Here is a 13,380-nt window from a genome sequence, read left to right as displayed (position 1 = left end):
ATCTGAAGGCAGCCCTGTTTAGGGAAGCTTTTAATGTTTAATAGATTATTGTATTTTAATGTTCTGTTGGAAGCTGCCCGGAGTGGCTGGGGAAACCCAGCCAGATGGGCGGGATATAAATAAATTATTATTATTATTATTATTATTATTATTTATTTTTGCAGTCTTCAGATGAGGACTAGACCATGTGAAAAATGAACATAAGGTTTTAGCTGCAGTTCATTCATTTTCAGCATTGTATTTTTGTTGTAAAAAATAAAAAAGTATGTCTAGACACTCCATTGCGGTGCCCACAACCTAGGTTTAAGCTCCATTTAGCTCCTAGCTTTCATATCTCAGTTTCTAACGCTGGGTGGGACATGACAGCAGTGAGACAGCGACTGAGCAGTTGCACCAGCAGAAGTGCTGGATTGATGACAACAGTCATCTGCATGGTCCCAATCTTTTTGCCTTCATATCCCAGCCCCATTGATGTAATCAGCAGCAACACTGATACTGAGTGAGTGGTTCCACTCCATCTCATATACTGCTACTGCACAAGTTTGTGAACAGCAGACAATAATGTATTATAACATCTTGTGATCCTAATTCATACTTGAGTGAGTCAGTGTAGATTTAACACTGACTCCCTTCTTAAATTTGGCTGCAGCTGTTCCCTAATTTGATGCACATTTCCCTCTGCCTACCTCCTGGAGTGCTCTGGTCCATGGGTCGGACACAACTAAGCAACAACAACCTTAATTATGGTATAGGGCAGGGGTGTCAAACTCAAATTCATCGGGGGCCGCATCAGCAGTTTGGTCACCCTCAAAGGGCCAGTTGTATCTGTAGGACTATGTGTCCACTCTTTATTATCATAAATTATTGTCACTGCATTCAATTATTACTGTTTTTTTGTAATAATGTAAGTAATAACTAGCTCTGAAAGCAGAAACATAGTCAGAATAATGGCAAGTAGATATTCAAATGTACAATTATTGTACAATTTATTGAAAAATGATTTTTGGTAACTGCACTGGGTGGTGGAGGCTCGCTAGGGTTTCATGCAGGAGCTTTGCAGAGCTACTGGTACCTGGAGATGCTGGGGTCCTTCTGCATGCAGGACAGATGTTCTGCCAGTGAGCCACCACCCTTCACCAAAGGGACTGGCTGAGGTTGACTCACTGGAGCTGCTCTCCTGGTTCCAGGGTTTAAGGGCCAGAAGTATAAAGCAGCATCCTATGTTTCTGAGGAGAGGAAGAAAGATGGGAAGGACGGAAGGAAGAAAGGAAGGAAGAAAGAAAGAAAGAAAAGAGGGAGCAGGAGGGAGAGAGGAAGGAAAGAGGTGAGAGAAAGAAGAGTAGGAAAGAAGGAAGGGAATAAAGAAGTAAAGAAAAAGAAAGAGGGAGAGAAGACAGAGATAAAGAAGGAAGGAAGGAGAGGGAAAGAAAGAATAAGAACGAGAGAGAGGAAGGAAGAAAGGGAAGGGGGGGTCGTCGCCTTGATTCAGCGCCAGAAAAGAGCGCGAAGGGACCCAGGGGCAAAAAGCATTTCCCGTGCAGCGTGAGGCAGCGGGTGTCCGTTTTAGGAGACGTGCGTAAAGCCTCAGAGTTGCACGTTCATGAGGCTGAGCCGCTGCTGAGCTCACGTTCATGAGGCTGAGCCGCGGCAGGAGGAGGAGGAGGTGAGGCAAGAGGAGGAGGAGGAGGAGGCGGCTTGCCGGGTCGGTGCCCAGCAGCGCCATACGGAGAGTCCCGAGCCTCTGCAACGCAGCAGTGCTCTGTAGCACTTTGAATCCTCCTCCTCCTCCACACAGCGCTGCTGGGTGCTTTGTCTGTGCTGCTGCTGCAGCAGCAGCCGTTTCCAGGCGCCGAGCCGTGGCAGGAGGAGGAGGATTCAAAGTGCTACAGAGCACTGCTGCATCGCAGAGGCTCGGGACTCTCCGTGCGGCGCTGCAGGGCGCTGACCCAGCAAGCTGCCTCCTCCTTCTCCTGCTGTGGCTCGGGGCGCTCCACGCAGCGCTGCTCCGCCCGCCTTTCTACCCCCCCCCCAGGCCCCAGCTGTTTGTTGGCGCGGCGCTTCAGCAGCAAGGTCCCGCTGCTGGGTCCCGCTGGCTGGGGCGCTCGGCGGGCCACATGACGAGGTCTGGCGGGCCGGATTTGGCCCCCGGGCCTTGTGTTTGACACCCATGGTATAGGGTATCCTTTTCCTGTGAAGCCAACCCACCTTAGGAAGGCTGAGAGCTATGCTGCATACAGTGGTACCTCGGGTTAAGAACTTAATTCGTTCCAGAGATCTGTTCTTAACCTCTGGTGTGAGGCGTGCTTTCACTAATGGGGTCTCCTGTTGCCACTGCGCCGCTGGCACGCGATTTCTGTTCTTATCCTGGGGCAAAATTATTAATCTGGAGCAACCACTTCCTGGTTAGTGGAGTTTGTAACCCGAAGCGTCTGTAACCCAAAGTGTCTTTAACCCGAGGTACCACTGTATTATTACATTGTGCACTGACCCATAGAGTCGTGTGTCTTCCTCTTTCACTCTCCCATCTGCGGGGAGAGGAAGACCATCCAAGATTTGGAGTTTTGAATAGGTGCACTATACAGTCAGTGGAAGTAAGACTCAAACTTCTATAGTGCAAAACTATCCATTACATTTCTGCTCAAAAGTAAGGACCGCTGAATTCAGGCTTACTCTTAGAGAAAAGTGTGTAGGATTGCAGCCTTAGTTGAACTTAATGAAATAGATCTTTGTTCACCTACTTAAGCAGAAACTTTTTCATGTCTCCTGCTTAAGAAAAAAATAAGATTAGAATCTGTTCTGTTACAACCAGTTCAAACTTGAAGTGGAAGGCAATGATGCAAGTATTTCCAGTGTGTGCCTTGACTGAAATTGGAAGCCTACAAATATGCAGTTTCTTAAGTTGTATTATGTCCAGTTTTATGAGACTGTCGTTATGTAGTCAAATGAGTTGGAATCTGTGATCTTCTGCCTCTAGTGGTGTTTTCTTTTTAGATTCTGTTTTTTTTGGGGGGGGGGTGGGCTTGTTCGTATGTCTTTTTCAATGCAGCAGTCTATTCCTCTCCAGGAACAACCCCCCCTTCCAGTTTGAGAAATGGGCATCTGAAGCTCTCCTTCAAAACAAGGGAGCCAGAATTGTTATCACCTTGGTTGAATCATGTTGAGAACAAGTTTTCTCCACACAGCCTTCACAAAACATTAAACTTTGACAAATTTAGTGCAGATTGTATGTCCTTGAAGGTGAGATTACACAGGAACTATTCTGGAGGTGCTTTTTTCATCCCTTGGATGTTGTCTTACAAGGGAATAAACACTTTGACAGCCTTATCCGAGATAGCAGAGAGCTGACAAATCTTCTCCAATCTAGGAAGATTAAAGGTCTTTGATTCTTGTGACCCACACAAAGTGTTTTTTAAAGTTTAAAACAACATTTTGTACAAGTTGTATATTCTTGCTTGAAAAATTAATTAAAATGCTTCCCTGCTTTGCAATTGAGATTTCCCCTACAACTTTACTGTGGTTCAAATTCTCAAAAGGCAAGCACAAACTATTTTTAAAAAATGAAAGATTTATCACCTGTTAATTACTAGTAGAACTTCAACCAACACAATCTATATACAGATTAGACAGGAATTTAGGAGACAAGGCAAGCATACGCTTTGGTCTTAATAGGATGTCTTACTAAGTTTTTATTGTTCACTTAATATTCACGGATATGCATGAATGGAGTTCAACCACATATAACCCCTTTCCTGCTTCTATAGTCTTCCTTTTCATGGGTAGCAAAAACACCCCAGGATTCAGTACAAACATTATTTTCACCACAATGCTTCCAAACAAGCCAGGAATATAAGCCAGTTTTTTATTTGGAAGCACTTCACCATGGTTCCCTGTTTCAACACTGTGTAAATACTGTACATTGCCGTTATTTGAACTAGTATCTGTATATTGGGGATGGTGAAACTTTAGCCATCCAGATGTTGTTTGACTATAGCTCCGGTCACCGCTGGCCATTGGCCATGCTGGTTGGGGTTGATGGAAGTTAGTTCCCAGCAACATCTGGAGGTTCCCCATCTTGCTATATAATATGATTGTATGAGCATGGCTAATGAGATGGGGCCTGCTAAACCTTCCGCATGTGAAACTGAATTATTGCTTTAACTTGCCAGGTGAACTTTAGTTCCTCGAGACTGAATTAGCAAGCCTGTCATCCAGGATGTTGAGTTCGTAATTGCCCCAAGCAGGCACTGCTTGAAATACTGAATTATTAAACGAGTTCTCTAAGGAAGCATGTCTCTTAGTTTAAAACAGACTCTCTTCCACAAATCCCCATTGAGGTGCCATTTAGCTCATAGCTTTCATACCTCGGTTTCTAACACTGCACTAGGATGATTAACATGCCAGTGAATTACCCTTAAGTTTTAGAGCTAAGCCATTTCCCCCTATTTCCTCTGCTATTCTTCCCCATTTCCTCTGCATTAAAGCATTCTGCTCAGTCTATGGAAGTTCACATGAAGGTCAGTTTTTTTCAGATGAAGACAGCCCATCAGTGTAGTAACTTCAGCTGGCATGTACACTAATTTAACTCTGTTCACTCGTGCTTAAAATACCCTCTAATTCCTTTGGGAATTAAGCTTAGGATATGATCACATGACTGGTGCTCTGTTCAGTCTAATGCTAAGAAATCTGTCTGAACCTGAGGAATTTCAAAAAAATAAAGTGAGCAAAGTTTGCTACAAGGGAAAATACATCTATGAGTTCCAATGGTGCAATTTTAGAATTTATTATGTAAGGCTGTCAGCCATCTAAATAACTCTTAGTTGATTAATAATATGTATATAATTGCTCAATTGGATGATTAAGTTTACATATCACAAATAAAAACATGTCCTTGCTTATTAAAATCCCCTCCCCCCGCTAGTTAATTGGCTAAAGATATACCACATTTTTCCGTGTATTACATGCCACTGTGTATAAGACGCCCTTTACTTTTGGGGACTCAAAATTAAGAAAATGGGGGGAGATTGCCCCCGTATAAAAGACTCCCCCCTTTTAACATTATTTTCTAGTTTAAAAAAACCCCACAGAAAAGTACGGTAATTAATTGATCTACTATGTAAATTACAACTTGTAGTTTTACAAAAGCTTTTTTTTTAGTTTAGCTCTGAAAATTGGTTTTTTTCTTTTTTAAAATTCAGTAGTGCTGTGTCTGTTTCAATTTTTTGTATTTTAGTATGGTGGCATTTTGATATAGTCTGCCTTGTGGAGAACTGGGGTTAGAAGTGTCAGGCTAATGAGCCAGAGAAAAATGTTTTGCTCCAAAAAATTCTACTTCATGCATTTGGAAGCAGGATAACTTTGTAGAATATTCTCACAACCTGACTTGGAGAATTGCTTTTTAAACAACTAGAGCATAACTTTTATTATAAATTGAAATCCAGTACTTATTTACCGTATATATTTCTTTGTTTTAACGGGGAAATGGCATCTGGCTATATTTGTAGTGGTTTGTATAGCGTAGTTAGCAATAGATCCCTTCTGGTAACTGCTCTAAATTATCAAGTATGACATAAATGTGTGTAGGAAATGTAAAAGAGACAGATTAAAATATCCTATGGGAATAAATCCTTGGACTTAATACTGCAGTTCATTTTTCAAGCAGCAAAAATAGTGACTACAGACGCTTTTCTTGCCCATCACATGCTTTGAGAATTTGTGCTCTCTTTAAAAGCACATTTTAAGGAACACTTTCTGGCATTTCATCCAGTCTGTGCTTCTGCATTCATCTTTTGTCTAGTCCACTTACTGATCATGTTTGGATGACTATACTGTACAGTGATGGAAAAAAGTATTTGATCGCCTGCTAAATTTGCCCGTTTGCCCTCTGACAAAGAAATGACCAGTCCATAATTTTAATGGTAGGTTTATTGTAGCTGTGAGAGACAGACTAACAACAGGAAAAACCCCAGAAACCCAGAAGACAAAAGTCAGAGATTGATGTGCATTATAATGAGTGAAATAAGTATTTGATCCCCTATCATCCAGCCAGATGTCAGGCTACCTGGTATCTTCACTTGTATGTAAAGAGCTGAGATTAGAAGCACCTGCTGTAAGGGAGGGGTCTTACCTGTAACCCCAGCTCGTTACAGTACCTGTACAAAAGACAAGTAAATGGGCAAAAGACAGGTAAACAGGCAAATTTAGCAGGGGATCAAATACTCCCCCCCCCTTCACTGTATATTCACTTAGGTTGAGATTTGAACAAGATACACCCCTACACACATCCTTTTCATGAGCTGTGATTTAAATAAGGAAGTCTCTAACACTTTCACCTTTCTTTAGAACAGGGAGACCATGCCTACCAAGTTCAGAACAAGTCAAAATCTTAAAACAATGGTTTAAAACTGTTTTAAAGAGTCTGTCTTGTTCCAGAATCAGTAAATGGGTGAAATGGGAAACTGGTTAGAGAATGTGGTTCAATCACAGCTCATGCAAAGGCATTGTATGCACAGGCCACAGACTTATTTGGAGAAGGGCTATAGCTTCATAGGAGAGCATGTTAAGTCGTAGGTAGAGCTAGGAAAGACTTGCACCTGAAACTATGGAAAGCCACGGCCAGTTATAGAGTCAGTGGGTCAGTGGTGGAACAATGATTTGGATTGGTGTAAGGCAGGTACTTGTGTTTCTGTGTCTTATTAAAGCAAGATAATGAACTTCTGAACTGGATTGGAACACAGTATCATTCAGTGAGTGGAGCATGCCAGCAGAAGTGGATATTTTGCTCATAAATTATAAGCCCACCCACTGGAACGAGGGGTAGCTCTGATGAGCCTCTGTTTAGGATGCTGGAGGTCTGAAACTGAACACAGGCAATGGGACCCAGCTAAACCACTGTAATCTTTGCAATGATCTGGTAGCTAGCTAAAGGATGGAACTGTTGGGACTGTATAGATTGTCATAGGTTATATTATAGCTATCGGCTCAGCAACAGTCCTGTTATACAAAATGAGTAGGGTTCCATCTGACACTAACACAAAATTATCAGCACTCTCACAAAATTAATTTGATATAAAATTTTATTTTGGTGGAGATATCTATCTACCCATCTATCCTGTACTGTGTACTGCTACTGCCAATACTAGCTTAAATGGATATGTATCACTTTCTGCAGCTTGCTTAACTGGTAAGAATTATATTTAGAAGATTCTCAGTGGTGCTACTTTTCTGCTTTTGTCCGCATTAAAGGCTAGGTTATCTTTTTTGAAGAATGGGGTGGGGTGGTTTGCAAGCATGAGTCCCCATTTTAAGGAAAGTGATGGGATGGCAGGTATTTTCTCCTTGTTTAACTCATGGTTAGTGATTTAACTCATGGTAGTGAAACAATAGCTGCTTATTCCAAATAGGATGTTTTGTTCATTTTCTAGCAGAAGTTGGTCAGGCTATCAGAGCTGCTTTGATTTAAGCTAGAGTAAAAGGGCTGTTTATCAGAAAGGTTCTGACTCTTTCAGCTGCTGTCTTCTACCTATGGTTCCCATCTTTCTAAAACATATGAATACAAGCAGCAAGTAAGCATAGTTTAAATCATTGCAAAATGTGTATCCTGTGCTCCTGTCACTGATGTAGTGGAAATTAAAATAGTTGTCACATCTTTCCTTTTCAGGTGCGGTGGATGATGTACTGGATTGTGTTTGCTCTTTATAGTGTTACTGAAACAATAACGGACCTCATGATATCTTGGTATGTTTGGGTTCAGAGCATAATACAATTACAGTTGTGTTTTGACATATTGTAGTATATAGTGCCACATACTCCTTATCCGAATTATCCTATGCTAGTTCTGAAAAAGGTAGAGCTATAAAATAGCAATAATACCGGTATGTAAAACTATATTAAGGATTATAGATAATTAAAGTAAAGCCAAAAAAAGCTTTTGTTTAAAATGTGTTATTATTCAATATCATCCAGAGCTTTCTGCTCTGGAAGGAATGTACCTGTTTCTAAAAAACAGAACCCAATTTTGAATTCTGATTTGTTTTGCAGGTTTCCATTGTACTACGAGCTGAAGATTGCATTTGTTATTTGGTTGCTCTCTCCATATACTAGAGGGGCAAGTTTAATATATAGGAAGTTTCTTCATCCTCTTCTTTCTTCAAGAGAAAGGGTGAGACATTGCCCTGTTTGTGGTTTTAAAATAATTTATTCCATAATATATATAAAAAAATGCAATAGGGGTGGGGTGGGGAGGAGAAACTTGCATTAGTACTTTGTATTTAACACTGAGAATGTTATGTCTAATCAGATTAATGTCCACACTGTTTGCCTGTTTTTCCCCTTAGGAGATTGATGAATATATTGTGCAAGCCAAAGAACGTGGTTATGAAACAATGGTTAACTTTGGTAAACAAGGCTTAAATTTAGCTGCTACTGCCGCAGTGACCGCAGCTGTAAAGGTAAATATTACTTAACCATTCAGTATAAAAATACATTGCGTATTAAGTTGGATAACTTTTTTCTAACTGCATGTTCTAAAAGTATCTCCTCTCTTAAACACTAGCTATATTATAATTTTTTTAAAAAAAATAGTGAAGATGACCCTTTCTTTCTCTCTTGTTGCCTTTTCTTGCTGGTAATCACACTCCATAGGATTTCTGGCTTCTTTCTGCTGTTTTCCTTCAATCAAGTTGAGGTAATTGTTCATGGAAATTAAAGCATGAAGCAGTGCTACAGTACATATGAATTGGCAAATTAATATGAATCCCCACTGAATTCTCTTTACCTTTTAGAATAAATATTAATTCACTACATGAACTTGAACCGTAACTGTTCTTGCTTAGAGTTGTGTGATATTAGAAAACATTAATTTAATTGGGCTGCTGCTCTTGGACTCAAAAGGTGCTCCTGATTTTCTGTGACGTGTCTAAGTAATAAGCTTCTCAGCTTTTCCTGTAATTCAGGCATGTAGCTAATGGACACTAATGAAGTCAACATTTGTAACTATAGCAATATAAAAGGAGAATCTATACACCTCCAATCAAGGATGTGCTTAGAATAAATGGGACAAGATAGGTTGAACAAGATGGACATTGCCTGCAGTAAATTTCCATGCATTAGTGAAGGGTAGCTTCCTCTTTTCTCCTTGTCTTTCATATTTCTAGGAAATTATAACTGCAACTAGTAGAAGTGTATAGAAGTGTAACCTTCCTAATACTTGTAGCAATCCTTTGTAGACAGTTTCACCAGCAGTCAATGGAAACAAAAAGGTAGTGGAAATGCTTAAAAATATACTTAAAGCTAACAGTGCCCCTGCTTGTCAACTTGCCGATCCGGCTAACTTTAAAGAGGTATCTTCAGAGCAAATCCCCTGCCCTTCTGTTTCACTTTCCTCAAGATATTACAAGAGAAACAAAATCAAATCAGTAGAACAGGAAACACCAGCTTGCAGCAAGACATGGATATGTCAGAGCAGTCAGGCTGAAATCCTTCCTTTAAAAGGCAGGTGAACCTGGTGCCAGAAGGATCAGTTGTTGAAACCCTAGGGAGAGTATTTTATAAAATTAACACTGCAGCCTCAAAGGCCTTACTCAACTTCAGCTGGCAGCAGGACACTGAACATAGCCTTAGATCAAGAGTGGGAAACCTTTGACCTACCTGAGGTTTCTGAACTAAAACTCCCCATCAGACTTAGCAAGTATAGCCAGTGATCAGGGATGATGGGAGTTGTAGTGCAGCAGTATCTGGAAGGCTACATGTACCCCATTTCTGGTCTAAAACTTTGCATATGAGTGGCAATGTCTGTACAGCAGTTCAGTGGCCCATGCTTTTGGGTTTGATGTGCTAAGAATAACTGAGATTGTTACCACTCCTCATGGAGTGCTGCCAAGTGAAAAGCTTTCAAACAGCCATAATCTGTGTGTTGTGTTTAGGCAGCAGGATAACGTTTGAACTGGTTGTCAGATATTCTTGGTAAACAACTATTCAAATTCTGCACACGGCCATTTTATTCAGGAAATAGCTATTGCTTTAATTGATACTAGAGGAGATTCTGAGGAGGAATCATTACTAGTCGGCAAGGATATGCAGAATTTGCCATTCTTAGGGGAAATTGTTTGACTCCTTAAGGCCTCGGTTGATCAAATCATGCCTGTCTTTGGCATATGTGCACTCACTCTTGCATCTGCACCAGGGAGAGAGCATGTGACCGCATGACTTGCTGTGGCTCTTTTTTATTTTAAACTATGGCTTAGTGTTACCATATGTCTACCTCATCCATTCTTTCTGAATTGGCAGTAGCCTGGTTTGATGTGACCACTGTGTTTTTACAAACGCAGAGAAACCACACATCCAGGATTTCCTAAGGCTGAGACATGAGACCTAACCTTCCTCTCTTGAGTCTTGATCAAGGCAGGATTTTCCTGAACCTTGGAGCTCAATTTATTGAAAGAAAACAATAATGTAGGGTCATAATGTTCAGCTTTTGTCCTATTTGGCTTTTTTATGGCTTCCATTTTTGCTGTACCTACTATTCTCAAGGTTTCTTCTCCAAACGCTGCAAACTCCTGATGGTATGCAGCCAAAGCAGCTTCTCACTTCACTTTCATACATAGTATTTTATATTTGGCCATGCTTTGTCTATTTACTCTTATCCTGAGAACTACCGTAGCTGTTTAATGAAGACCATTATATTTCCAAATACATAATTTATTGTTCTGAGATGATTCCTCTGCTTGTTTATGTACGGAGGATCATAATGGCCTTTGGTTACTGCCAATTTGTAGCTTTTTGCTCGAGGACAAAGATTTGTATGAGACGTTCTGACCATTTATATCGTGTTTCAGATCTATGTTTAAATAGGCTATTATATATCATGCAACCTCTAAGGATGTTACTACTAATGTGTTGACAGCTGAAAACAAGAAAATGAATGGTGTACAGCTACTTTGTCAGCCATAACTGCAACCCTTTGTTAAACCAAATATCTCCCAAATGTCCTTGAAAGGATGCTAGTCCTATTAGTGAATTAATTAACATGGGCAGAACGTCTTAATATAGCACATGCAAGTTTTACAGCAAGGAAATTCACAATCTGCATTCTTTAAATAATAAATTAATAATTATAACACTTTTTAAAATAGAAGATTGGGGCTCATTCATATAGAAATTGTGATCCAGATGCTAAATAGAATTTCACAAAAATGAGTAATCTGGGTTGGGTATTTGAAATAGTCCTGACTACACTTAAGATGGAGGGAAATGCTTTTAGTCGAGAATGCTGTTTCTAACAGTAACAAGCCAAATGCTTCCAGGAATCCCACAAGCAATTCATGAAAGCAACAGCAACTTGTACATCCCAGCACCTCACGTTTAGTATAATGCCTCTGAACATTGAGGCTCCATTTAGCTATGGTAGCCAGTATCCATTGATAGACCAATTTTTCGTGATTTTGTTTAATCTCTATTTTAAAGTCATTAAGCTAGTAGCTATAACTGCATATTATGGCAATCAATTCCATAAATTAAGTGTTGTGTATGAAGTGCTTTCATGTGTTCTGTATCTACAAAGTAGTTACATGACAGGGGACTCTTTGCACAGCCAATACAGTGGTACCTCTGGATACATATCCTTCAGGATGTAACCTCCTTCAGGATGTAACGTCTGGAACGGATCCTGTCCGCAACCGGAGGTACCACTGTGCTGACTATCTGGGCAAATACATGTGGTACGTACTGCAAAACACTGAATACTGTGTTTCTGCCTGCTTTCTACTTAACATTTTAACTGCTGGTTTTCTGCATTGTCTTGCTAGTACACTCTGTCACTTTGGCTTCTATGACTTGGGTGGATCTCATGATAAACCTTGTTAATCACTATAGGAATGAGGCTGTCCGAGCCTCAAGACTTGTGCCACCACCACCACTTCTAGTGCAGCTGTGTGAGGAGCAAATCAGAAACTTTTGTTCTGTTTAACCACAGTTTAGCGTTTCCTCTGAACCCTAAACTATAATTAATCTGAAACTCTACTGGATTTGAAACAAGTTGTTTTGTTTCAAACCATCCATGGATAAAATTAACCACAGTTTGCTGGGTCTGGGCAACACAACAAGTGGCAGTTAATCTAAAATGGAAGTGAAAGTTTCAAAAAAACAACAACACCTTCTTACAGCCATGCCAGAGGAAAAAGCAGAGAGAGAAGTGCAAGAGCCTCAAGCTTGCACTGCACAGGCTTGTTCACATTATGATAAAGAAGGGGTTCCCAACCTTTTGGGCCCTGGGACACGTTTGGAGACTATAGAAACTATTGCAGGTGCTACATGCACTTGCATGCTTCAGCCCTGTCTTGCACATGTGTGCGCGCACACACTCCCCTACCCTATCATTTTTTAAAAAAACAGGTGTCATATTGACACTTGGCAGCATTGCTAGATAAGAAATCTTATTTATTGCATTCAGAACTCTCAGCTTGCCCAGGACTTTTTCATGCCCCTCATAATTATTTAAGGTTTGGCAAGGGCTAGTTTTTCCAGGTGTACTTTTTGCAGCTCCATTTCTATAGAGGCACTTGTACATGTGCTATACTGCAATAGTTACAGCACGATCAGGTATAAGCTCCAGTGATTTCAATGAGAATTATTCAGTGGAAGATGTATGTAGAATTGCGTTGTCACTCCCTTAATCCACAGTTGGGAGTGTAACAGTACAGTTCAGCTCTAATACAAAATTGGGAAAACTCCATTTGTGCAGGACATAACTTTTAACATACAGTCAAGATCTGACATTTTTAAAGTGAGAATGTGATTTTATAAATTGGTTTACTAGTATAAATTTTGTATTATGCAAGTTTAAGTTTATGCTTAAGCAAAGTGCTACACAAAAGAACACAATATGTCTTGGAATAGTACAGTTTGGATTTTGACAATTATAAATAAACTTTGGGGGGAAAATGATCCTTTCCCTCTTGAAACATTTCTCTTTCCCCTCCCCTCCCCTCTTAACTTTTCAGGGTCAAGGGGCAATAACTGAAAAGCTGCGGAGTTTCAGTATGCATGACTTAACAGCTATACAAGGTGATGAACCAGTGGGACAAAGACACTACCAAACATTACCTGATACAAAAAAGAGAAGCAGAAGCTCCACCACCAATGAAACTTTAGGTTTGTATATTACTAAAAGAACTGGGATGTTTCTGTTTTTGCTAGATCAGGTGATAACTGATATTGGATATTGCCCATTAAATTGTGCATAAAGCAAGCAGAGGATGAATACAACCATGTTATTTTACTGGAAACTGAGAAAGCCTTGTTCCTGCAGATTTTATCAGGATAGCCCAGCTTTGTCTAGTCCCCAGCATTTGCCTTATTTAAAGATAATTTATACCAATGATTTAT

General features: G+C 40.3%; 1 protein-coding gene across 2 annotated transcripts in view; it reads left to right on the top strand.

The window, feature by feature from the left end:
* REEP3 (receptor accessory protein 3) overlaps window positions 1-13,380 on the top strand; it is a 35,506-nt gene that overhangs the window by 13,879 nt on the left and 8,247 nt on the right. For both annotated transcript variants that reach the window (XM_035137857.2, XM_035137858.2), the window contains exons 3-6: window positions 7,658-7,734; window positions 8,038-8,158; window positions 8,334-8,447; window positions 12,996-13,146. In XM_035137857.2, coding sequence (XP_034993748.2) covers window positions 7,658-7,734; window positions 8,038-8,158; window positions 8,334-8,447; window positions 12,996-13,146 — 463 coding nt within the window. The remainder of the gene's footprint in view (window positions 1-7,657; window positions 7,735-8,037; window positions 8,159-8,333; window positions 8,448-12,995; window positions 13,147-13,380) is intronic.

This window comes from Zootoca vivipara, chromosome 5, assembly GCF_963506605.1.
Source record: "Zootoca vivipara chromosome 5, rZooViv1.1, whole genome shotgun sequence".
NCBI lineage: Eukaryota > Metazoa > Chordata > Lepidosauria > Squamata > Lacertidae > Zootoca > Zootoca vivipara.
Note: the sequence above shows the minus strand (reverse complement) of the source record. Positions and strands in the feature narration are given on the sequence as shown.